We start from the raw sequence: 27,112 nt of genomic DNA, 5'->3' as shown, positions 1-27,112 counted from the left end.
TACTGACATGCTAGCATAAAAACACCTTTTTTCTTTACAGACTTTAGTCTATTTATTTACCTTGTGATGTCTCACCTCACTCATACTCACTCTCTCCTCTCCCAGATGTTCCCAGTAAACGGAGGTATAAGCGGCGCGAGGTGGAACAGATCCAGAAGGACGTGAGGAGGATGCATTCTTTGAACTTTGAGCATGTGCAGAAGATCCTCCGTGCCAAGCGCCTGCAGCGACAAGCCAAAACAGGAAACAATGTCGTCAAAAGACGGCCTGGGCGGCCCCGAAAACAACCCATAGAAGAATCCGAGCCGACTAATAGGAGTGTGGATAATCGGGCTGATGGTCGGGGTTTGGACATGCTGGCCGGTAGGAGAGGGGATGGGAGAACTCAGGGGATGCCTGTCCTGGAGAGGTGTGATGACCTGCCAGGTAGGCAGAGCCTCAGGTCAAGCTTGACCCCCGAGCCACTGGAGTTCTCAAATCACGATTCCATCTCAGCGACAATTGAGACTGTGGTGCATCAAGCGCGATCTGTGCCTCCACTGGCCAAAGGGGGGAAACGCAGAGGCAGGGGCCACAGCAGGGACGAGTTATGGGCTCCTTCCAGTCAGTAGACCTGCAGGAGAGAGCAACTCTGTAACCAAACAGAGAGCAGTCGTTGGAGTCAGATGCAGTGCCCTTCATTCTGGGACTCCTTGGTGCACTTTGACTTTCTCCTGTCTGATTTGTGAGGACTACAGAGGGTCACAGGAGGAGGGAACGCTTACGGTACCATCCCTCTGCTTGCTAAACCCAACCAGACATGAGCCTTTCAAGCATTCATTGGACCTTCATTTGCAATGGCACTATATGGTACTGTTTGATACTGAATCTGATGCTATAAAAGTGTGTGGTACTTATGATAGTGTAGGATATTATGTGATTCTTTATGTATCTGATACAGTGATGTGTATGGTACTTTATGATACTGTATCTGAATGTGGCTTTAGCCATATATTTACCAGCAAAGGGGAGGGGGAATGGTTAATATTAAACTGTGCAGCTCTGCTTATTTTTGCCTTTCTGTGGACGCTTGTCAAAGACGTGGGATAAAACAGCAGTAATTAAGCCACCTTACCCCTTTACTTACCCCTGTGTATTGCTCACACCCTTATCTGTACCTTCCTTGTTTTCTTACTCTCTCTGAGGAGTAACTGATACTTGCTGGCACTCTCCACGCCCGTCACTCTCCCCAATTCTTTAGCTCTCCCTGGTCCCTGCCGCTCAAGTTTATCTGCCTTTATCCTCTCATCTACTCCCAAAATCCTAATTTTCATTTTCCCATTGCTTGTGCTCCCTCAACCTGTCTCATTTAATTCTCCCTCCCTGCTCAGGCCTGTCCTGAACAGTGACATATAGGCAATATGGTGGATGAGACTGTCCCAGACTGTACATAGAAACAAAGTCCACTGTTGCCTGCCTTGTACAATGAGAAACCAGCTCATAGACATGTATACATGACATACAGTATATCAAATAGAATTGTTGTACCATAGACAATGAAAGTTGTGTATTGTTTTATAACCAAAAGCAGACATGGGTGCGACTCAAGACAAGTTTGTTTTCAGACAGAAAGAACCACATATATTCATTCATACACTCATTTATGTGTTTATATCCAGGGGGCATTGCATACAGGAAAAATATCAGGTGTGTTTTTGGTAAACCTTAAAATTGGTTTATTGCACTATGAAAAACCATACACTTGCATCAATCAAATGCAGCACTTACATGCTTGTTCCAGCCTTATGTTTTGGCCTTCAATGGTGTGGATATCCATTCCAGAGAGCACGCATTATTTTAATCAATTTGTATATGCAGGCTGCGCAGCCAAAAGCGTCAAACCGAAGCCCGAGTCTGAAGTGTGATTGGACAGTTCAGCTGAAGAGGGCTCACAGTCAGTGTTTTCGAAAAGCTAATCCCAGTCTTTCTACCTGATTTGATTGAACATGATTTTCAATCCATATCCTTGGAAATATTTTTTTCAAAGTAAATCCAGTATTTAGATTTAGAAACCAAAGTCTCAGTATTCAGTGTGAGGATGTATTATTTAAAAGAATCTAAATCAGAGTTTGACAAACTCTCCACCATGTTGGCACCAATGTAACGCATCCCTGTGTGCACTCTAGAATGTAGCCATCTTGAATCTTTGTGTCAATATGTCAAGCCTTTGTTAAACTCTATCTACAGTATCTGTGGCTTTGGGTAGTGGTTGGTATTTTCTCAAATAAGTATTTCAAAATATAAGCAATGGATCAGTGTTTCTTTAGCAACTTTGTTAAAGTTTTGTTTCAGGAGATTCCGTTTTCTTTGGGTTGGGTGGGATTCTCAGCTGCAGCGGTTCAACTTGTGCCTTATGTTTCTTTCTCTCACCAGTTACATTTGACCTGAGAAATATCAAGTGGCAAAGAGTGCCCCCGAAATTGACCCTAAATATTCATGATTGTGTACATGACGTGTCTTAGTCATCAGAACCCTGACACTGCCTGTGTCCATTCAAAGCTTCCGTAGTCAGCATCCTCTGTCACCAGCTTCCTCCTAGTCTTTTTGACCCACATCATCATAACAGAGCTAGAAGGGCAGGACAGATCAATATAATATGATATTACTGTGTTGAATACACGCCATGTACTGGCCTACATTCTGCTTTGCAGCAGTGATGGAAACAGAAAGGTCCACTGTATCAGACGTGTTTCTATCCAGAGGTATTGATTGTACTGAATGTCCCAGATATAATTGAAGATCGTTTGCTCTGCCCAGTATGTAACCTGTTATTTGAGCGAGATGACTGGTTATGTACTTGGCAAAGGAGGAACAGAGGAGGTTGTCATGGAAACCCCGTTCTCCTACATTGTTTGCTATGCATCAGGCCACATCTGGCAATGACCTGAAAATGAATTTCTGTTCTGGGTCCACCCTTCGACAAAGAGAAACAAGTGGTCTTATTTACTGAATAAAATGAATTCATATAACAAGAGTTGTGAATAATACCAGTAATAATTTGTAATAAGTTGTGCAGAAAGTGACTATCATTTCATGAAAACTATAGTGACTGCAGCTCTATGCAGTACAGCCTTAACCAGATGTAAAACTACAGTATTGGAAGTGTTTGTTGTAAATAGTGTTAGTATGTCCATCCTGCATGGATACCGGTTGGGCTCGGCTATGCTGGGACTGTCTCCTAAAACCATAGTAGACACTCTCTCTCTCTCTCTCTCTCTCTCTCTCTCTCTCTCTCTCTCTCTCTCTGTATTAAGACTGCTCAAGACCCAAGGAAACATACAGAAATTACTTCCCTAATTGATTTTCCTATTTGACAAATTCTGCTGTACATCGACAGTCATCGTTCCGGTCCGTTAAATTACACAGAATGCTAAAATAGTTTGCCTTATCACACCTTCAAGAGGATAAAAGCCTCACTGTAGTGTACTCGACCAAAAATAGGAATCCCCGCTGAAATGCAGCTATTTTGCCTGCAGCCAGTTGGGGCAGTGCAGTAGCATGAAGAGTAAGCAAGAAGGTTGCGTGTGGGGAGAGTTGTCAGAGGAAATAGCCAAAAATACACTCGTCCTGAACCTTGCTTTGCTTGATGACTTTCGGTGGGTCTGCAGTCTGTTGTGGTGAAGATGAGGTCTAGATGTGTGGTCCGTGAGGTGTAGAGACTACACGCTTGGCAGCTTACTCCATACTGTGGTCAGTCAGTGGTTTCTGATGTAAGAGTTAAAGACCCCAGGTGTTGTCTGTCCTGTCTGTCTCTTCTACCAGCCGATGCTCCGGTGCCTTCTAACACTGACAAGTATTGTCCTAATCCAGAGCTTTCACTCGTCACAGAGACTGCAGAGGGGATGTGGCTGTGAATAGGGTTCAAGGTCACTGTTGTTTGCTACTTAGCAGCCAGAACCAGTCTGGTCTGGACCAGTGGCTACAGGAGGCCCCTAAGCACTGATGTAAGGATCCTTTACGATGTCTTTGGTCCTAGCATCAAGGGCAGCGCAGCAGCGTTTGACCTTAAATCAGTGGTTGGGGTGTATTTACCGAAGTCCACACTCACCAGTTCACTACAACAACTAGAATGGGATATACTGGAGCCAAAATTTTGATCACCCCCCCCCCCCCCCCCATTCCCTTTGTAGCATGCTGTGATGAGTGTCCTACACATGGAGTGAGGGGGTCACGTGAGACAGAGCCTCATAAATGTACATGTAGTCATCCTCACAGCATACGTTACAGTTCTAAGCTACAGTGTTGTTCAAAGCTGAAAGTGCAGATGAAGCATTGAGAAAACCAATAAATGTACTTCTTTAGAGCACAATGTGAGCTCTTCTAACAGTGTGGGCATATTTTAGTTTGTATACATAGTGTATTTGAACCTTTTTCTAGAGTGGGTTTCCTTTATTTGCATGCTCAACTTGATTGTATGCATAAATATTTTAGACAAGCCGAAAGTTGAATTTTAATTGAATTTGGAGCAAGACTTGTACATTGTTTGATATGTTTCTTTTTGTAATGGATTTTTTAATTCATGAAGCAATTTTGTACATTGTATGAATATTAAAAACTGCAAATATTTGACATATAGAGTAAATACTAGATGCGCATGTATATGCATATATCCTTCACAGTATGTATGTGTAAATGTACACATATATTTTGTATTTGCATTTGCTGGCATACAGATATATGTCTTAAGCACATATATACATGCAATATATGTGTATATCCATGTCCGCTGGCATGCTTTTGGTCATGTTTATCTTTCATGATCTTGTAGGTTCATATTTTGTTTTGTTTTTATTTCTCTTTCCTCAGAAAGAAAAGCTCATTATTTTGCTACCCTTCTATTGGCTGGCAGTGTTGAGCACTTATTAAGAAGAACTACAGTTGAAGTTGTTCATGTTATCCATTGTGTGAAATAATAAATGACTTTATTGACAGCTGATGGTGGCACATATTTTCTTCTTTCTGGTAAAGATTGGTTTGAATTTGATATTCTGATCTCCTTAAAACTGCTTTGTCACATGCCAAGATAAGGCTGGTAAGAGCCAGTTGAGACTTTGTGGCTATGGGTGTTTGTGTGTGTGTGTGCGTGTGTGTGTGTGTGTGTGTGTGCAGCATGCATGTCAATGTGTGTGGGAGCGAGATGACAGAAGGGTTTGCTGCATTGTTGGTGCTGACTGTCTGATGGTCCCAGTCAATGAGTACTAACCTGCAATGTGTTAGCTTGTTGCGGTTAAAAGAGAGGGAATCCTCTCATTCGATTATGCTACAGCCTCACTCAGTCACACACACACACACACACACACACACACACACACACACACACACACACACACACACACACATACCTACACGCTCTTAACTCTTGTACTTGTTCATTAGCCAAGCCTACATCTCTAAATCCTGCTTGCACTAGCCCATCAGTGTCTGTTCTATGTGGGCTGGGCTGCAGGCTGCTCTGTTATTGGATGGAGCTGAGTGGGAAGTGCCCCACCATTGGCTGCTGCCAACTAGTAAAATTCTTCTGTTACCATGGTTGCAGGGTGAGCTGCCCAAATGTGTCTCAGTGCATCTAGTGGTGCTGATAGAACCGTTGGCACTACCGGTGCTATGCTGAAAAAAATCCCCCCGTCTGATGGAAGTCAGGGCTGCACCCAAATCACTCTCTAATGATGCCTGTAGATGAGCCCCACATGGCCCCACTTCACATTGAGCACAAGAGAGAGGATGAGATGTATCACCTGTGATCACAATGAAACACATGCCGCATGAAGGGTGCACTGTTCAGCCGGAGGTACACTTACAAGGGGAGAAACGGGATCATCAATTTGATGCGCAAAACGTTGATTTAAACCAGGTTTAGTTGTAAATTACGTTTCTGTAGTTTCCTGGATCCGTTATACACAGGGGAATATTAAAAAATGACATGAAATATAAAGAGCACATGCATATTTAAAAAAAAATCACACTGCATTTATATAAAGGTATAATATATTGCACCTGGTCAATAGGTTGATTGAGCCCCCATCCTGAACTGAAATTAAACCGTCCCAGCTATTGCTTTGCCTTCTTGTTGCTCCACGTTTGTGCAACAGCTTTTCAAACTGTTCAGCTTTATATAGCCTAACAATATTATAGCATCTAACAAATCTTATATTCTGTGACATCTGTGCAAGGCAGAAATACTTCAGTATAATTAAAAGTCCACAATATAAGTAAGAAATATTTGCAGAACTGGATCAGTGCTATGAGATGTTATCTAGAGATACGGACTGTAATGGAAGTGTGGTGGCGGAGGTTTGTGCTGTGTAGGAGGACAACAGGGCTTATAAATTGAGGTGCCTGTAGGTTTACTGTTCCCAAACTTAAACAACCTGCTTTTTTAGGAAAATATTCCAAAGATTTGGGAGAATCTTCCTTCCAAATCTTTGTGGACCAGCCTCCTTTGGAATGAAGGATTTAGGGTTGAGGGCAAGTGACAGTGTGTGCAACTAAAAATATGCATGGTCCGTCCAATCTGACAGAAAAAGTTGATTAGTTAAATTCTTTGCGCCTCCTATATGTGTATCATATATCCTGTTAGAAGTTGCACCTGAACACATGACAAAGATGCACATACATACACCCTCATGCCTGTGTGAGAAAAACAAAACTAGCCTCCCCAAAATGTGCTGACAAGACAACACAAACACGTCATCATAATCATTTTCCTGACACTGTCACTGTGTTCTTGTCACATTATTTCTTATGGGCTGAGAATACAGTGTACTGTGTCTGTAAATCTTTACTGGTGTTGTCAGACTGTACTGCTCATTTGTTTGTAGAGGTGAAAAGGTGGTCAAACAAGAGCCAACAGGAGGCAGGAGTGCTGGACACATTGTAAAAACTACAGACATTTAACGACAGCCAGCTGCATGCCGAGCATCGCTGCCAGCCACGAGTATGATGCTCCTTTGGTGGAAGCTTTGAAGTGTATCATAGATGAAGTGGGTGGGCCTTTGGTGATTATACTCTCAAATTGTTGAATCTTCCTCCCAAATTCTGCCCACTTCATCAAACCTGCATAAATCAGCATTTCACCTCAGCATATGTCCTGGAAGTACATTATGGAAGACAAAAGGACAAGTTTGTGGAAATACATCAGAGCCCGCTTTGTTGCTGGTTTCTGACCAGTTTTGCTGACAAAGTACTACAATTCTTTTCATACCAACAGCAATCTGAAGTTGCTGTTAACTGTCATAGTTGTCCGTGTTGACTTTTGGCAATTAATCTCCATCAAATACACATACTGGTATTTCTTGTTACATTATAGTGAGCCCTTTGTGTGCACCTCGAGATGTGGAGTACACAAACACTATGAAGACTCAGAAAGTCTACAAAAGTGTCAATGCAGCGCTTATGTGCCATTTATGGAAAGTATTCTTTTTCTGTTGTTATTGCTTTTCAGTGTAAAGACCATCAAACTAGTCCTATGAGCGCAGAACGTCATCCCAACGTCACCTTTTATTTAAAAACATAATTTACTTCTTTCCTCACTGTGACTGCTTGATTCCTAAGTGCAGGACATATGCAGAGTACAAAAAGAAGACTCTCAAAAGTGACACTGGTGCTGGCGACCTGATACCCGAGTGGTTAGGCCAAATGCCCAGAGCAAGTTTCCATGACCAGGCCATTTACTACATGTCATTCCCTTACTCCTTTTCTCCAAATTCCCTGTCTCTTTCCGCTATCACTGTCTAATAATATATATATACTGTATATATATATATATATTTCTTTTTAAAAAGTGACATTGCTTATACTGCATCATTTTAACCAATTTTGTCGCTAACTGTTTATGATTATCTCCAAGTCTTAACAATTCAAATTTGAGTCAGGATGTATGAGTGAGTGCCAGTGACACCCAGGCCACTGACAACAGACAAAGCCATACATTCACAAGAGATAGTCCTGCAGTGCAGGACAACTAACCAGGAAGCCTGCCATGTAACCGCCCAATCTATCTCTGTTGCCGTTTTCAGAGGATGACTATTGCTTGTGTTTATGAAGATGGATAGAGCAGGCAACACTCAGCTCCCTCCTCTCTCTTTCTCCACTGCACAGTGATGGGAGACACCATCTGGTGGTGAAATGTATCAATGCGGCTCAAAGCCCTCAAAACCCTCATGTCACATCCACAGAACTGAGAGCATCATCGCTAACAGCAGTCAAGTCAGTGAAAATGACAGGCAGGCTACACGGATGCAGTTTTCCAGTTTGAGATGGAGAAAGGTGAAATGTCTTTTATGGATTTGAATGACAAACAATCTGAACTATGACCTCAAGCAGTGAAACCTACACACTCCAGTGCTTTATTCATCTATAAGCTGAAGGGATCGGTGCAGAAATTACTGTAGCTGAAAGTCGGTTACATCTGTGTGTGGTGCATAGAATAAAAAAAAAACCCAAAAAAACACCAGTGATATGACAGAATGTGTTCTGCATGGAGCTGGCCACTGTTGCCACGGTGACAGTGTGACTCATGGCAGTTTGATTTGGATTTAGAGCGGTGCCCTGCTTTGTGTGTGAGCGTGTGAGGTGTGTGTGGATGTGCATAAGTATGTGTGAAAATGTACCTATCTGCATATACGTAAATACATGCATGTATATGCTTATATTTGTGTGCTGGTGGGATGAGAGAGGAAAGGGAAAGAAAGGGAGAATTTCCTCTCTACAGCAGAAGGGAGTAATTGTCCACCTCTCTCATGTCTCCTTGGTCACAGTTAGAGCTTTTGTTAGCAGGTTGGCTCTGCCTTAGTCTTATTAATGATGCCAACACTTAGGTAATGTGCCTTTTTGATGAGAGTAAGCCACTTAATCTCTCTATTCAGGCTCCATCTCGCACACACACTCTTGCTCTCTCGCTCTCTCTCTCTCTCTTTCTCTCTCTCTCTCTCTTTCTCACACACACACATACGCACACACACACCTCCCCCTCAATCCTCCTAATAAGCTGTCTCTATGTCTCCTGTAATTTGGCAGATGAGTCTATTATATGATACAGTCATATTTTATTAATGGACCCCCGTAGCGAACACACACACCCCTTAGTGGATGAGATTATGCGATGCATAGGGAGCGTGTCTCCGTGTTAAAAATGATTTCAACTCCTCGGTTAGTTTTCATCTGCACTGTTTGTCTGCTGTGTTGTTAATATTGGGCTGTAAGGCAGAACCACAGGCATTTCTGCTGCAGTTGGCACTGTTCCTCCGCACTTCATTCCACTTCCATCAGCTCAGTGATAGCGTGGAACAGTGCCGCTTCAAAAGGCCGAAAACAGCAAAATAAAAAGCAACGTTCAATTATTGAGTTAAACATTTCGTGGAAATATTCTCGTCTCTGTCTCTCTCCGTCTCTCTTTCTTCCTCAGCGCTGTGCAAATAATTCATCCCATATGTTTCAGCCGTGCCGGGCATTTCAAGCTCTGTGGTGAAGTGCACTCCTTCAAAACTAATTTGCTCAAATGCTTCAATGGTATTTTTCCCAACAAATGCAGTTGTTTTTGAATATCTGCAGCGTTATTATAAAGCGTGCTTTTTTTGTGTGGCTAATTTCATCTATACATGATCCTATTGAGCAACTAGAGCAACATTAACATCTTGATGTTAAGTAGGTATAATGTGATAATTTAGCATGCTAACATTTGCTAATTAGCACTAAACACAAAATGCAGCTGAGCCTGATGGGACCATCATTAGTTTTACATGTATTTAGTCATAAACCAAAGTGTTTTTTAAATGAAGATAAAACTTGTCCTGAAGGGGGGACATGAACGTGTGAACCAAATGTCATGTCATTCAGTCTAATACCTGTCAATCCATTTTACTCAAAACTACAAATGTGAACCTCATGGTGGCGCTAAAGGAAGGTCAGGGGATCATTGAAGTTATTGGTATTCTTCCTCACCACGAAGATTTTAGAGATTATTCATTTTGGAACAAAGTGGTGGACACATCGAAACATATTGCAATCCTAAAAGCTATGCCTTTTAAAATATATACATTTATTTTCTTTGTGCAGGACGTTGTGAATTGATATTAACTTGATTGCATCTGTGATTTACCATTTTCTGCAAAGAATTTGTAATAAATCGGTGGGTTTTGCTTTAATGCCAGCAATTTTTATTTCATGTAAGACAATAATCAGTCTCTCTCACTCTATCTTTCTCTCTCTCTCTCTCCCTCTCTCTCTCTCTCTCATACACACACACACACACACACACACACACACACACACACACACACACACACACACACTTTGGCCAGTCTGGAAGATTCTGCATGGCTCGAATGATGAAAGACTCATTCCCCCACAGCAGAGTTTTCAGATTTGCATATTGATATCATCTTTTCTCAGTAAGGGCAGGTATGTATGACATAAAGTAATTGTCCAACAGTCTATTAAGCACCTTTGTTGGATGTTCTGCATTACAGTAAACTAATCATTATTCAGTATTTACATACCATCCTAATACAGTACAATGTCATATTTCAAAGGGCTTCAAACATATGTGGAGGAGAGCTGACTGTGAATATAAACTTCCTCCAAACGAGCCGAGGCAAACAGTAAGCAAAGTCAGGACCACTTCTCTTGTTGTCTAGTCTTGTTGGAACAGATGAAAGGATTTAGTTCTTTATCAGACTGTTTTACGTAGTCTTTCTTTCTTTTATGCTTGCAGTGGCTTGTCTACTTCGGCGACAACAAGGTGCTATTATCTGTTGGATTTAGCCAGGAACTGAACAGCAGCAATAGGATGCTTATTGCAAAACCTGTATGTTTGTGCATGTGATGTTATCCAAACAAATCGTCACATTTCTGAACATATCTGCCGACATGCACACGCCTGAATGTGTGCATTTGGCATTTTTGTGTCTGCTTAATGAAGAAGAGTGAAGCTTTGAGCTGTCAGGTACACATGAAGGTTTGACACTGTGTGACAGTCAAGAGCAACATGCAGAGAACAAACGAGTGATTAGAGTCAACAGACTGAAACCGAGTGGCTGCTCATTAGACGCACGTTGACGATGTTTGTTGATGTGCCAACATATAGAAATATTCTCAGGCAGTCATTAGATAAAAACACCTGGGCAGATACGTTATTGTGTCTACATGAAGTGTGTGTGTGAGAAAGAAAAAAGAAAAAACAGCTCTCTCCGTGCGGCTCAGAACCCCTCAGGCAGCTTTGTGAGAAAAAAAAAAAGGTTTGCCAAATGATTCATCTTATGAAATAAAACTGCATTGCATACATTTATGTTCATGTTTTTAATCTTTGTGATAAATGCCAAATTTCTGAGATATATTGAGTATTTACAGCGCTTAGGCTGGCTAGCACCAGTAATTAATTAAGTGAAACAGCCTGATGAAGGAAAGAAAAAGATTCAATCTCTGCTGTTGGTTTTTCGGGGTCCAGAGGTAGAAAATGCTCAAGTGGGACTGCTATAGAGAACAGCAGGTAAAGTCTGACCTCTGCTGCACCTCTGTGTGGAACCATTGGCATTTTCAGTTCCAACCCTCCAAGGCACATTACATAACTACACTATTATTTGTCCATCTCCTGTCTCTCTCTGTCTGACTGACACAGCAGGGGAAATACAGATCCAAACAAGGCAATGATAATGATTCCTTCCTCTCTTTTGATCAGTCTATTTGTCACACCCTGTCTCTACATTTTCAGCTTTTTCTTCTCTTCTTGGCCTCACCAAACTCTCTCTTTCTCTCTATTTTTCTGCCGCACCACAAGTTGGTTTGCTTTTGCACCCATGTGGTTCGCTAGCTTTCCATTAGTTCATTTCCCCTGCTTTGAGAATGCGCTTGTGTGTGTGTGTGCGCACTGTATGTGTGAATGTGTGTGTCTCTGTATGCACGCATGTGCACATGTGCGTGTGTCTCCCGAGTCTCAGAACAGTATTATTGTAAACATATCATTTGATGGGGAGAGTGGTTCAGGTTGTTGGCCGGCTGCCCTGCTTTCATTTCGAACAGAGCTGCCAACATCTGGACTGTGTCAACACTCACAGACAGTGTTTGTGTGTGCGTGCGTGTGCGTGTGTGTGTGTGTGTGTGTGTGTGTGTGTTTGTGTATTGGGGTCCCTGCCTCAGCCACAGACCTGTCAGCCCTTGGATGGGGAACAGATTTGCTCAGATTAATCAAAGGTGTAGCATTAATAAAAGGAACCCTATTCCTCCATGCCTCCAGGCGGCCATTTTAAGAGGCTGGGAGAGCAGCCACACATCCTCCAGGACGAGCTGCAGTCACACACAGGCCATGCACAGGCACGTAGGTACATGCACACAGCCTGGGAAGGGCTTTCAGCTGAAATAGTCTCCATCTAACAAATCACTTGAAAGGTTGAAAAGGATCTTTTACTTGTTTGCGGTTTGTTCATCGGTGCACACACTGTGAGGTGGGGTAACAGTGCTGTGGTCCCTTTGGACAGGATGCCGTTTCTGTTGCTGTAATAAATGTAAGAGAAGTCCAGATCAGAATCTGTGGCCACCCTGAGTGAAAAACCCACAAATCCAATAGAGACACATAAAATATGTGTTATTCATATGGTGGGAAATGTGCAGCAACCTCCTTCATTAATTTATTTAAACCCAGGTCAGGACGTGGATGAAGGACTCACAAAACCTTCAGAGACCCACAGCCCATCTCAGTGCTGAGCTGGACTACAAGAGAAGGACAAGAACAGAACGCACCTCATTCGTTTATGTTAACTGACAGCAGATGAATGGTGTGTGTGTGTGCGTGTGTGTGTGTGTGTGTGTGTGTGTGTGTGTGTGTGTGTGTGTGTGTGTGTGTGTGTGTGTGTGTGTGTGTGTGTGAGAAAAAAAGCTCAAGACAGTAAGAGAAATCAACTTATAATAGGCTGTTAAAAGTTATTTTAACATTTGCCCCATCATACCTCTTACAGTAGTTTCAACTGTTATTTGTGCAAAGCCGAGGCTAGAGTTTCCTTCCTTCTGTGGTGGGGTAACTACATCTTAAAACACACACACACACACATCACACAATAACTTCATAGCCTTGTGGTTTTTGAAACCATGACACAAACGCTCTGCAAAACATTCAAACTCCTCATCTCTTTTTGTCATTCCTTAACTTTATCTCTGATAACCTTCATGTTCTGTGTTTAAGCATTTTTGGCAAGTTGATCTGCGCATGCATACATGCTCAACGCATATGAACACATACATTTATATGCATACTAATGTGTGTGTAGAGTGAAGGGTGAACAATCTCCCCTTCAGCTGAAGTTAAAATCGCTGTCAAGCCTTCTCTGAGTCAAGCAGCAGTCTGGGCTGTTGGCTCTGGCAGGCCATCTGATCCGTCCTCACTGGACTAAAGATATTTGGGTGTAGTGAGCACTGGTGTTATTGCTGAGCTCTGGGTAGTGCTGGGCTCAGATGTATTTGGGTTGGCTGACTCAGGGATGAAGCCTGTTTGCCTACTGGGGCCATAGACTCTGCAGGGGGCCTGCCTAATCTGCTGCACCATCCGACAGCTTAATTAGTGTTTCACTTCTGCTCTCATACGCGCACACACACACACACACACACACACACACACACACACACACACACACACACACACACACACACACGCACACGCACGCAGCCTACACACTGGGGCATAGCTTGTTAGTCTAATAAAGAGCCATTAGAAGGTTAAATGTGGGTCTCATTAAATATTAGTCATTTACTAGCATGCATAATAAGACTCTCTGTGATTCTGATAACTGCTCATATCGCTGCGAAAGTGAAGACCACAGTCGACTCATGCAGTGCTAATTCACCGTGCCATAGCCTTGGATTTGGCTCGTCTCCTGCTGAGAGCATAAACACCGAGAGAAATGGATACAGTCACTTCCAGTCAGTATCCGAGGGTTTAAATGTCATTACACGACAGTGTCTTTATGTTGTAGGGGCGTTCTACACACTGTAAATTGTTTGAGATGATTTTGACGAGCAGTGATCCAAGGGGTTTAAAAAGGAAGAGCCTTGAGAAGGATAAGCTGTGTGAAGAGGGGTCTAGATTAGCTTAAATGGATTTGGAAGCTCTAGTGGAAGCTTGGACTAAAGGCTGTATTGAAATGTCAGAGATAATAATTTTACTTCTCTGGTTTCTGAAGATCCCCGTCCTAATGCCTCTACCATCTGCTTGAGAGCAAAGCGGTGGACGTCCATCAACGCAAGAGAGGGAGAGGGAGCGGGAGAAATTTGGCTCGCCACAAAGATACATTTACTTGCTCTTTCCAGCCCTCATCAAGGTCTATCTGATCCAAACAACGCTCTCGTCTTTACTTGGACTCTAATAACATTATTCTCTTGGTCACGGCCACATAGAAACAGATGAGCATGAGCCATAAAGGGGAAAATCAGTTTTCAAAAAGGGATTAAAATATTGAAGCTGCCAATGTTTTGACTTAGTGGATAAAGCCTCTAGGCAACTAGGGTTGGAGGGAAAGAGCGAAGAGCTGGGAGAATGTCAAACAGCAGACGGCTTTACTGGCTCAAAACAATGATTAGCCATCTGAAAGCCTTGTTTTAGGAGTTACTGAACAGCCCAAGACTAACCTGCAGAGTAGAGTAAAGTGTTAGCTGCTTATCAATTAGAGAGATTCTCTTTAGAGATTGACATTAGAACCAAAAATGAGCTCTTAAACAGGCCGACAAATTCCCTTCCCTATCTCTGTCTTTATAAATATTTCAGCCAAGCTCACCTACGTCATAAAAAAGTCATAATTAAAAACATCTATTTGCCTGTTAATCCAACACAGTCGCAACTTGCAAGTGCTTGCATGTGTTGTTTTTTTTACAAAATAGAGCACATTTTCAGTGATTTTACAATATATACAATACTGTAATAGAAATATTTCTGTTTGTTTCCACTATCATAATTCATTTTGATTGATTATTTGTTGACAGTGTTTGTAAATGATAGAATTGTTGTTCATCTGTTATTCTCTCCTGCCACACAGCCCTGATTTGTCTCTAAGTTATTTACCATGTTTCCACTATTTAATGTTTATAACAGCTTCCGTGATTGTGGTTTTGTTGTGATGTGCACTCTGTATGAGCGAGTATGTGTGTGTGTGTGTGTTTGTGTGTGTGTGTGTGAGCAATTTGTTTTGAGTGACACTCTGTCGCTTCCCTCGAAGGGAAACTTGCTAATTTACTATCTCTCAAACAGATGCCACATTAAGCCTCCAACATTCATATACACACAAACATATATCACCAACAAACCGCTCACATCTGCCCATATGTGCAGTATATGACAAACGGTTGTCAGTGAATCTTTGACACCGTGTGTTGACGTCTCCAGCTGAGCTTCAGCTCCACTTTTCAGAGGAGAATCTTTAATAAACCGTGAGTGTAAAGTTGTTTACCAGCACATTTAAGGCGCTCCTTCCTATCTTTATGCTAAAATGAGAAAATGTTGTAATTGCAGAAGTGAGATATTGAATGGATGGGTAATGTACTTTGTAACGTTGCATGTCATTGTGGTCCCCAGTCTTCTGCACCCTTGTTCTAGCTGATGTAATGCCTCAAGCTGCAGAGGTAGAGCTCTTAAAAAAGCATTTGGCCCTCGTATCCCGCATAGTAAGTATACACTAACACACATTTGTATTTGTGCACATTTTCAGCCACCAGAGCAGGAAGAAATGATTGGAAGTAACAGGCCATTATTTCAATCACAAAATGGATTTTTTACGTTGAGCAAACGAACATGTTACAGTTGCTAACATATATTGACAGAAAATACCAAGATCTTATGTTTATGTTGCACTACTGACTTGAAGTGTGTGTGTGTGTGTGTGTGTGTGTGTGTGTGTGTGTGTGTGTGTGTGTGTGTGTGTGTGTGCGTGCGTGTGTGTGTGTGTGTGTGTGTGTGTGTGTGTGCGTGCATGCGTGTGTGTGTGTGAGTGTGTCATGAAGAGTTGGTCTCTGGCCGAGTGCCATGCAGCTGGAAGCCATCATAGAAGCAATTACTTTCTGTCTTTTGCTCTCCTTCGCTCTCTCTCTCTTTCTTCCCTTCTCCCTCTCTTTCGTTCTCTTCATCTATCTCTTCTACTCCCATTTTCTCTGACGGTCTGATTTTAATTCTGCAGGCCCATCTCTTTGTGAACCAAGAGTTTGCTTCACAGTTAACCCCCTCGCTCACATCTCCCCTCCACCAACTGGTGTAACTCATCACCACCAAACACACTTCCACTACTTCACCCTCCTCATAATCCTCCAAAAGATGTCTGTTGACTCCTCCTCATCTTGCTTAGCACCTCAGCTTATTGATTCAGATGTGAAATGTTTGTAAGCCTGCGTGTCCTGCCAACACGGCGTACGGACCAATTTACAGTAACATGTTTGAGCTGCAACCCATGTGAGTGAGGGGAGGCAAGAGTATAAACACTGATTACAGATCGTGTGCTGAATGAATGTGTCACCAGCGAGAGAGAGAGAGAGAGAGAGAGAGGCAGTGAAGGATGGAGGAAGTGAGAGTTAACAGTGTAAACAAATGAGGAGTGTAATGAGGATAAAGCACCGCTGTGAACAAGTCAGCCTTTGTCTTCACTCATACCTGCTCTCACTCGCCTCCCCTGCTGTCACACACACACACACACACACACACACACACACACACACACACACACACACACACACACACACACACACACTTAATGATGTTTTTCAAGTGGCAATGTCAAAGGGGAGTTTTCTCTCAATATTCTCTACCACAGAACAAATATAAGGAGAAAACTGTAAAAACCAAAAAGAAACCCACTAAAAATACCCCTCTTTTTTTTTAAGATGTTTGATTATGTGTGGAGTAGCTGGTGAAAGGTCTAATTTGTATTCTCCCAGCACCTCTTACTTTAGTTTTAATGTCTCAAAAGTCTGCTAAGTGAAACCATCAACTACAGGTACATCTTATTAAAAATCTAATCTAAGTGAAATGGGAGGAGTCTCTGTTTGCATGTGTATATGTCCTTCAATTTTGTCATTCAGCCGATCAACTTCACACTTGGCGGGAGTATTGCTGAGGACCCAAGGAAGTGCAGTGTAGAGTGTGAGTTCTTGGGATCTAGTCAGTGATCGTTCAGAAAGGAGACGGCCCACTGAGTGTTTCCTGAATCTGTATCACGTGGGTTTCGCCAATGGCCCGTCCCTTTAGGAGACCAGCAGCAGGTTGAGTCTATTAACTCCAATGGGAAGTGACATGGAAACAGATTTTGACCAAATATATCGCTTCATGGTAACCGATGTAAACATAGGGCCCATTTTTCACAAGCCACATATCTAAACTGGCATTTACTAAAATGGCATTTCTTCAGACGGACAAATCAGGAGAAAATGAACTTTGTTGGAGCCCTTTCTCTGACTCAGCAACACACTCTCCCCTTCTGCCGAATAACATTCTCAAACGCTCTAGCAAACACATTTCTGTAATGCTAGATATGGCCGGTAGCTGTGAAAATATCTAATGTTAGCAAAAAAAAAAATATATAAATACATTATGCAAATACAACCCAATCTGCTTTCATCCATCCACACAATGTTCAGGAGACAGATATTGTATACCATTTCAAACCATTGGTGGAGCTTGTAATGCGCACAACCGAACGGCATGCTGGGTACAGCTTGCTTTCCGTCGACGTTCGTGAGCTTTTGCACGCAAATGACGCATATACTCCGTTCTCTTTATACATCCATGGTATGGGCTACTCCAGCATTGCTAGGGGACACAACTATGTCATGGCAGGTGTATTTCTAACGTCCCAATAAAGCACAGTATCAAGTGACAAGTTGTTTGTGTGAGCGATACAGATATTCTGTGACGTTTATTTTGATTTTTGGGTTTATTGGAAGTCCATCGTTCCCTCGAGCAGTTTGATGCCTAATGTTTTTGTAATTCAAATATCATGTATAAAGCAGCTCAGTCACTAACTGGTGGCATTATTACATCTGCATGACATCAAACTGTGTTATAAATGAAGGATGGGTTAGTTTATAACTGTTCCTGGCGTGTGTGTTGATTAAGAAAAATATCCACACTTATTGTTAGGTTATTTAAATCCTCCGAAAATATTTATACAGTCTGAAAATGTGCTAGCAACACTGTTTTTTTAGTGTCTGTCGCCTGTATGTAGACCCCTGCAGCTCAACGCCTGCAAGCATCCCTTTTTCCCAGACAGAAAGTTTCAAATGAAAGTGACGACATGTTAGCGGAACACTAAGAAAACAAATCAGACAACCATCATACAAAGAATGTCTCACTGTGCCGAAAGAGGCCGCTCATTCTGAAAAAGGGGCAAATAGTAACAACACACTCACACACACACACACACACACACACACAAACACACAGATGGAGATGTGGTTGGGCGTCACGCCAGATGCTCCAAGAGAAGGAAACTCACATTCTTCTGATGGGGAGTCATCAAGTATCAGGTTCCATAGACTCTGGCAGAGACTGGAGAGCCCCTTCACAACCCACCACCCCATCACACACACTCTCACACACACACACACACACACACACACACACACAGAAACAAACACATGCATAGGGGCAGACTATAGCCCCGTCCTTTTTGTGTGTGCATGAGGCTCAGTTAGCTGCATGAAAACACTGAATTGCTGCCTTTTCTAATATTGTCAGATCTCGTTCTAGAAGTAAAGGGCAGAAGAGTCTGATCCTGCATGCAGCTTGGCCTGATTTGTTTGATTTCGCAAGAGTTTGTGTATTATCTATGAAACAACCTTCTCAGTCTGTAGTGAAGAAGCTGCTTGAATGGATCCAGAGGAATGTGTTGGTTTGCTCCAGTGTGAGGTCTACAGGTCAAGTGATCATGAGGAGAGGAAGGAAGTAAAGACACAGTTGATTTGTCATTTCTTATCTTTCCACTAGATGTCACTGTCAACCTACTCTTCTAGCGTCAACCACTGACGCTCAAGTGGCTGTTGAACAAGTCGGTGCTCAGATTTTCCAAAATCTCTGCGTGCCATTGACCCACACAACTCCCATGTAAAGCTACTTGAAACATGCCACTTTGTCACAGAAGCTGGAAGCACCGTAAAGTAAAAGAATACAATCCAATCGGTTAGGCTTCAAGACATTTATTGTCAAACTGTATGCACAACAATTACAGAGAAGCACTCGCTGGCAACGGAAATCCTTGATCTCCCTTCAACCACGCTGAATGAATAGGCTATGTATAGAAAAGAAAATCATAGAGGCGAGGTTGTTGTCCTGGCACCAAGATGTCAGGGCTCTGACCTCCTCTCTGTGGGCCGTCCCGTCATCGTTAGGCCGATGACGGTTGTGGCTGTTGGAGTTGTGGGGGGCCACGCAGTCAAACGTGAACAGGCAGTACAGGGGAGGGCTGAGCACGGACTTCCTTTTTAACACCCCTATTAGAAAACAACCTGTTGGCTGTGACAGATATTTATTTCAACATGCCAAAATTAGACATCGTACAGAGTAGAAAAACTTCCTGACATGTTAGAGGGTCAATTTCTGCTGCGTTTACGCATAGAGAATTTGACATGTTAACACGACCAATGTTATGCGCTCAAATGCCCTTCTACACATTCCTATTTTCTTGTCAAGAAACACATACCACTCCGGTATGCCACATTGAGTTTCCAGGAAGACAGGTGCAAAGAAGCATGCAGTAAAACATGAAGGTTAAGTTGGTCCATTCAATAACTGCTTCAGGTAACTGGACAGACAGGTTAAATATCTGCTGCTATTAAACATGATGAACATTCTGTCACGGAACAGCTGCCATAGGTGCCATGAACACTATCAGAGACAAATGACTCTTAGGTCACCATCCAATGTTTAAGTTCTGATATTTGTATGTATCACACCCTTGGAGAGAGGTCTGCTGGTTTAAACGACGTTTCTCGAGTTTCTCGAGCCACTGCTGTTGCAGCTGGTGGTAACACGAGCAACTTACTTCATCACCTCAGCAGAAAACATGTGTTGGAATACCAAGAGTGTGATGACGGCCGTCGGATTCGAGACCGTCAACCAGTGACGTTAGCGCGAGTGAAACAGGGAAGCTGAAGGGTCAGGCATCGCTTGAAGAGGCATTTGCTCGAGGCACTGCATATGACAAGAAAAAGAAGCGGTGGAGCGACATTACGAACGCAATAACGATCCACCTATGCAAGGACATGGTCCCGCTACAGACAGTCGAGAAAGACGGGTTCAGAGCAATGATTAAAACACTGGATTCAAGGTTCGTCTTACCGGGGCGACAGTAGCCTACTTCAGCCAAACTGCTATCCCAACATAGGAACAAACGACCACACCCTATAGTAATCAAAGCCTTTATACATGATGACATTAACATGTTTTTATATTCTATGTGCTCCTGACAGTAGAGTAAGCCACTATAAACCTATATAAAAACACAGTCAAGGAAAAAAAGAAATACGGTGATATACCGTGAAACCGCCAGAATCTTAAAAAATACCGTGATACACATTTTTGGTCATACCGCCCAGCACTAGTGGTTGGTGTGTTTTTGATATGCTCATATGCTATGATCAAATACATTTACTAAAATATTTTGCAACTATACAAGTGTTTGTCATGTTTGCTGGGAAAAACAAATCTGTTGAAAAAAGGGCATGTCAATTTACATGCATCCAAGTGAACCAACATGTGAAACAATATTTCACAGCTCAAACTATTTCAAGAGTGGACAAAGGAGAAAAAAAACATAGCTGTTTGTCCTTGATTGCTCTTTTAATGAGTTTCAGAAAAATGTTGTAAATCTCTTTCAGGCTACTCCTCTTCCGTCTTCTACTCCTCTTCCGTCTTCAGCGATGACTAGATGTCTGCAGCAGCAATCACTGCTGATCATCAGCTGTGTAACTGTGCTGTAATTGTGTTTAACGACTAAATAAATGCTAAAGGAACAAACATAGCCCTCTGCCCTCGCATTATCCATCTGTAAGTCTGTGTTGTGTGTGTCTGCTGTTGATGATGATGTGACTTTGATATCATGTGATGATCATCATTTTATACAACTGAATAAATACTGTATTTACAGATGTTTATGAGCTGCTAGTAGTTCTACCAACGATACATTTCCATTCTAAACTCCTCAGATGGTTCAAATTGTCTGTTATTTTACCAAAAACACCTCAAAGTTTTGGAAATAAAAGACGTTATAATCTAAACCTCAATTTAGATTAGTATTGTTTGATGAGGGAGTAAGTGATCGACTGGACCGTAGAGCTTGTAGCTGGTGCGCAAACTAAACACAAGCATCAAAGAGCCATTTTACCATTTATTGAGTGAAGGGAATGAATGGAGGATGAATGGATCATTTTTCTGCACTGTGAACAAACGTAAATCAATATATTGACATGCACCACAACTAAGAATAAAAAACAACAGACACATGATCATTAATGCATCCACTTCTTACAGAAGGAATCCTTTAAGTTTCTTCATCAGGATTAGCAAACATAAGTAAATACTAGACAACCAAATATACAACCACTTCTACATTTGAACAGTTTGCCTTATTTACCTGTTTTGACTTTATCACTCAGGTAAGTAGCCTATATCACAAAGCCCCCAAGTCATTTCATTCAATTTTTTAATTTAATTTAATTTCCACAACTAACCTAAGCTTTGGACTGTGGGAGGAGGCCGTAGAACCTGGAGAAACCCCACACTGACACGGGGAGAACATGGAAACTCCACACAGAAGGGCCGTCCAGCACGGGATTGAACCCGGGACCCCCTTGCTGCGAAGCGACCGTGTTAGTCAGTGTGATGTGTTTGTACTAGTGAGCCATAACTATTCCATGTTTGTCTTTAGATGGATATAGAACGTTTTAAGTTATTTTTAATGGGATAAATATGGTCTATAGGCCTTAATATGTTCTATAAAAAAAACATTTTTTGCATTTCAAATTGCAAAATATTGGCAGCTGAAATATAAAAATAATACCACAGACCCCCTTTACAGCTTTCCTTTTATCTTGTTTAAGATGTGAACATGATAATCTTAGATCTTTCTTGGGTGTGGCAAAAATGATCACAGTGACAGAGATTCCTGTAGAGACTGATGGATGAGAGGTGGGGTTTTCTCTGCGGTCCGTTGCTATAAAAGCTGTCAGTGGAAACCTCTGTCGCACAGCTTGACAGAAGCTGGCCTGCGTCTATTGTAGGACACATGCCTGGAAGCCATTGCGCAACGGTAGGAGCACTTGTAATTGTTTTTCAAAGTTAAGCAGGAAAGTCAAATGTTGCTAAACTTAAATGAATGTGTGCCTGCTTGATCGAATGAACTAATATTTAAAGATTATAGGTATAAAATGATGAAAGGTATAGTATTCCCTCATCTGAGAGCATTGATTTTGATGGATAGTTAATTAAAATTCAATTAACTCAAATCTTTGACCATAGTTAGAACCCATGGAAGAGTATTATATGCAGTAAATAAAGCAAAATCATGATCATAATTTACAATTAACATTTCTTTCTTTTTTCTTTCATTTTGAAATACTTTTTTTTATTACTTATAATAAGTAGTGATGAAGACTTAATGTGCTGCTGAGTGACAACTTTTCCGCTCTCCTCTCAGGATATTCAGAAGAATATCAACAGTTCCAGTTCGGCTGCCTGCTCCTCTCCTGCTCCCATATTCACTGTAAGTCAGTGTTGACAGTTTAGATGCACAGCATAAGTTCCATGTTGTGTGTATTTTACATGCTTCAAACTGTCTTGGAATGAGATTCTCTAATTCATTTCTAACCAAAAAAATGGTGGTTGCAGGAGCTCCAGCCCCTGATGGCGAACCCTGACCTGCCGTCTGAGCATGACGACTCCCAGTTGGACAGAAAGGAGCCCGAGACTGAGCAGCCAGGGCCAAGAAATCGGCAGACGGCCAGGGCCCGCTTCCTCAAAGGAATCTCCTACTTCTCTGGAGACATGAAGGTGTTTGGAAAATGGATGGAAAGTAAGTCAACTCTAATTTTCTTTACTTGCTCTTGGTCAACACAAAGGCTGAATATACTACACCAGTCAGGATGCACAACGTTGCTGTAAAATTATTGGCATTCTGTGTTCATCAGCTGGGATACTCAACCTTGAGATCAGTTACGAAACTAGAATTGAGAGAGTTAATCGAGAACAAATTTAAATAACAAGTAACACGCAACCATGCAATGTGTTATTTTTATTTTTATTTTTTTTATTTATTTAAAAGGGACCATGTACAGTTTAAACATAAATGTCTCCATTCGATGCACTGTACCAGATTGTAGCTTCAGCTAATTTGCATCTGCAGTCCCTTGGCAGGTCAAACAAGGACAAGACAACACAGTAAAAGGAAAAGACATAATACAGAGATATACCATAAAAACATACAAGACACCCAATACAACGCTACACACAAATAGCACATCAAAAATTAATGTGTGTCAATAAAATCAAGTCAGAAAAGACCACAAGAATTGAGGTCAGTGTGTGCAGTGCTGTGCAGTTTTTAAAAGACTTTTTAAGTTGGCTTTAAAAGTGCTAATAGTGCTGCAGCTCCTCACACTTTCAGGCAGGGCGTTCCACTGGTGTGTTGCTTCTACAGAGAAGGCTGATTGACCAAAATTAGTGCGGCGAAATGGTATTGTACAGTGTCGTGTAGAGGATATTCTCGCTGATCTAATAGAAGTTGCTGAGCGAGTGTATACAAAGTCACGGAGTGGAGGAGGGGCCAAACCATTTAAAAGTCTATAGACCAGGCACAAATTTGAGAATATATATTATATCCACCTACAAACACCTATGTGTCACTGACAGGAACTTGAAACTGTACCTTTAAGGTAAGCCAGGCTATAGATAGTTGTACATGTGCAACATGTTCCCTGTGAAGATAAGATACAGTGCTACTCTGTTTCAGTCGACAAACCTGTTATTCATATAATATATGGCTTCCGTGACCTTGAACAAGCATTTTGTGACGCAGCCTATCAAGCAGCTCTGGGCAAATGTCAACGCTGTCTGTTCTTTCTTTCTGTCCTCCAGAGCAGTTTTTCTTGCTGCAGTTGCTGGACTGGGTTTTGCGTGGAGCTGCTCAGGTGATGTTCGTCAACAACCCTCTAAGCGGCCTCATCATTTTTGCTGGCCTCATCCTGCAAAACTACTGGTGGGCTCTCAACGGCTTTGTGGGCACACTCTTTGCCACCATTTCAGCCCTTATTCTGCAACAGAACAGGTTTGAACAAACTAATGCTACAGATATTAATAAATTAAATCTGAATTAGATGTTACCGTATATAAAGAAAAGTGGTTGTGAATTAACACTCACTTGCAGTCCACGTACCTTCATTCACACTAAATCCCCATGACTCGCTATTAGTCACAACAACAGTAGACGTACTGACCTGAAACATGATGCAAAAAATTATAAACAAAACTGGATGATCATTTTCTGAGGTAGAGGAAAGTGAAATGACTATGTAGGACGATGTTACATAGTTTTGTATAGCAGAATATGTTGAATTAATCAATTCAAATAACTGTTCATTCAGGGGTGCAATAGCTGCAGGGCTGTACGGTTACAATGGCATCCTGGTGGGTCTGCTGATGGCGGTGTTCTCCAACAAAGGAGACTGGTACTGGTGGCTCCTGCTACCAAACATCTTCATGTCCATGATGTGGTGAGCAACAAGATTGACTAATAATAAAATGATGCAGTGTATTCATTTCATAAGAAATGAGAGGTAGATGTAAGAAAGTAGATAAAGTAACCAAAACAAGACGAGACAAATGTCAAAACGGATCCGTTTACAGTAGTATGACCATATACATGTCCTGAGTTGGTTATAAACCTAATACGGGTGATGTTATATCCTTCTGTTTTCAGCCCGATCGTGTCCAGTGCCCTGGCATCTATTAACAGTCGATGGGATCTGCCAGTGTTCACCCTGCCCTTCAACATCCTGGTGTGTCTCCACATGGTTGCCACTGGACACTACAACCACCACTTCCCCCAAGTCCTCATTCAGCCTCGCTCAGAGCTGCCCAACATTACCTGGGCTGAAATCGACGTAGCCCAGGTCAGTGACAGGCCAGGATTTGTTTATACACGCTACACACCTCTCTGTGGGCTGGTACACTGTAGATGCTATGTGCACTTCAACATCAGATGTTTTGTTCTGATAGCATTTCAACGTTATGTAATTTAGATGTGACAGATTCATCAGCGCTTACATACCATGTTCCCTGCAAGGTATCTGATTGAAATGTTCTGTCGGAGCTATGTGTAATTACAATCCTGCATTAGATGTGTGAGTTGTGTGGGTGTATCAAAGCTGACAGGAGAGTGACGGAAATCAATCAGTCTCTACACACCCCCACGAGAGGTTTAATGAGGCAACATGAGTGGAAACACCTGCAGTTGTAATTCATGCTGTGTTGTGGATCTACAGTTATGCAACCTCCATGTCTTTACCTCTCAAGCTGTTCATGTCGGTGCCTGTGGGAATAGGCCAGGTCTACGGCTGTGACAACCCGATAACCGGAGGAATCTTCATTTTCTCACTGTTCATCTCCTCCCCTATCACCTGCGTTCATGCTGTCCTGGGATCTGCCGTGGGCATGGTTTCAGGTGAGTGGACAATATACCTCGACAGTCAAATGCAAAAGTCATTCTGTCCTTAAACTTAAAGAGCTTGCAACTACAAAAAAAACTTATTTTTGCTTCCTTACATGCTTTCAGAATGAATTCAAGTCAATATGTTCCAACCACAAGATGAAATCCCCTCACAATCCGTGCAAAATTACCAGTAGGGTCATCATTTATTAAGATAATCCAACCTAAAATGTAACTTGGCATTTCTTTGATTGCTGTGATTTATCATATTTTGCAGGCTTGGCACTGGCAGCACCTTTTGGAGACATTTACTTTGGCCTCTGGGGATACAACTGTGTGTTAGCCTGCATTGCCATCGGAGGCATGTTTTACGCTCTCACCTGGCAGGTGCATCTGCTTGCCATCACGTGTGGTTAGTACACATCTGGAAGTTAAAACACTATCTATAACAAGAAATCTAATTCATGAAGGATGATAACATGACACATGCAACATTGGCAGAGAGCGACCAGATATGGACATGTATGTCATCTCACAGTATCTCTCTTCTTCTCCTGAACAGCTTTTTTCTGTGCATACCTCGGCTCAGCCATTGCCAATATCTTGTCCACGGTAAGGTTTTTCTGACTCGTAATGTTAGATCAGTCCATAATAAACACAAGTTACTTACAGTAACGGGATTTGTTTTTTCATTTACAGTTTGGTCTGCCAGCCTGCACTTGGCCTTTCTGTCTCTCTGCCCTCACTTTCCTCCTCTTAACAACGGGAATCAAGAACATCTTCAAGCTGCCGCTGGCCAAAGTCACGTACCCCGAGAAAAACCTGGGCTTCTTCTGGAAGCTGAAGAAGCAGGAGAAAGTGAAAAAGGCTGAGAAAGAGAGGATAGAACGCGAGGAGAAGAACACCATCAAAGAAGAGATGATACTGAATGAGAAATTGCAACTGAGGCTACAGCTTGAAAGACTGGAAGAAAATAGAGCAGCAAGTGAGGCATCAGACGAGAAAAATGACGAGACACGTGTCGAAGGCTATGCACCTGGAGTCGAACAGCAGCGTGCTGAATATATCAGACACGATGATCTAACTGTGGTCACTGTTGCGGATCATGTTTAATACTGCATGTCTGCAGCGGGAGAGATAGACAGAGGATAGAGACGAACACTCCATCTTGCAGAAATTGTATTGGCATCCTCCCAAAACTTTTAGGCTGATGACCTGCTTATTCTGTCTCCGACTGAACAAGGTCTACAACAACTTGTTGGACATAGTAGAAAAGTTCTGGCAGATGTCAGGAGCACAAATATCAGTTTACCATAAATAACCATATCCTTGTATATATAGTATAGGTTATACCTGCCTTGGTTTAACAACAACAGCATCAGGGAGTTTCAACATGTGTTTGTTGAAATGTGATT

At 42.1% G+C, this 27,112-nt stretch overlaps 2 protein-coding genes across 7 annotated transcripts in view; both read left to right on the top strand.

Annotated features, from left to right (window-relative positions):
• Positions 1 to 4,973, top strand: part of setbp1 (SET binding protein 1) — a 54,389-nt gene extending 49,416 nt beyond the window's left edge. For 5 of the 6 annotated variants that reach the window (XM_076098833.1, XM_076098835.1, XM_076098837.1 and 2 more), the window contains one exon: positions 106 to 4,973. In XM_076098833.1, the coding sequence (XP_075954948.1) occupies positions 106 to 611 (506 nt within the window). In that variant the 3' untranslated portion in view covers positions 612 to 4,973. The remainder of the gene's footprint in view (positions 1 to 105) is intronic. The other variant, XR_012956079.1, reaches the window with a different exon arrangement.
• A 17,307-nt stretch (positions 4,974 to 22,280) lies between these two features.
• slc14a2 (solute carrier family 14 member 2) lies at positions 22,281 to 26,810 on the top strand. The gene is made up of 11 exons (XM_076099522.1): positions 22,281 to 22,304; positions 22,692 to 22,757; positions 22,883 to 23,066; positions 24,128 to 24,317; positions 24,634 to 24,762; positions 24,969 to 25,161; positions 25,565 to 25,712; positions 25,975 to 26,109; positions 26,260 to 26,309; positions 26,397 to 26,712; positions 26,773 to 26,810. The coding sequence occupies exons 1-11, from the start codon at positions 22,281 to 22,283 to the stop codon at positions 26,808 to 26,810; spliced, it is 1,473 nt and encodes a 490-aa protein (XP_075955637.1).
• The last annotated feature ends 302 nt before the right edge of the window (positions 26,811 to 27,112 follow it).

The sequence above is a fragment of the Anarhichas minor genome, unplaced genomic scaffold (genome assembly GCF_050575085.1).
Source record: "Anarhichas minor isolate MPS153535 unplaced genomic scaffold, ASM5057508v1 ptg000025l, whole genome shotgun sequence".
In the NCBI taxonomy this organism is placed as follows: domain Eukaryota; kingdom Metazoa; phylum Chordata; class Actinopteri; order Perciformes; family Anarhichadidae; genus Anarhichas; species Anarhichas minor.
Note: the sequence above shows the minus strand (reverse complement) of the source record. Positions and strands in the feature narration are given on the sequence as shown.

Coding starts and splice junctions, on each gene's coding strand:
- slc14a2 (XM_076099522.1), top strand. CDS start 22,281: ATGCCTGGAAGCCATTGCGCAACG. Junction 22,758..22,882: donor CTCCTGCTCCCATATTCACT/GTAAGTCAGTGT, acceptor TGGTGGTTGCAG/GAGCTCCAGCCCCTGATGGC. Junction 24,318..24,633: donor CTTATTCTGCAACAGAACAG/GTTTGAACAAAC, acceptor CTGTTCATTCAG/GGGTGCAATAGCTGCAGGGC.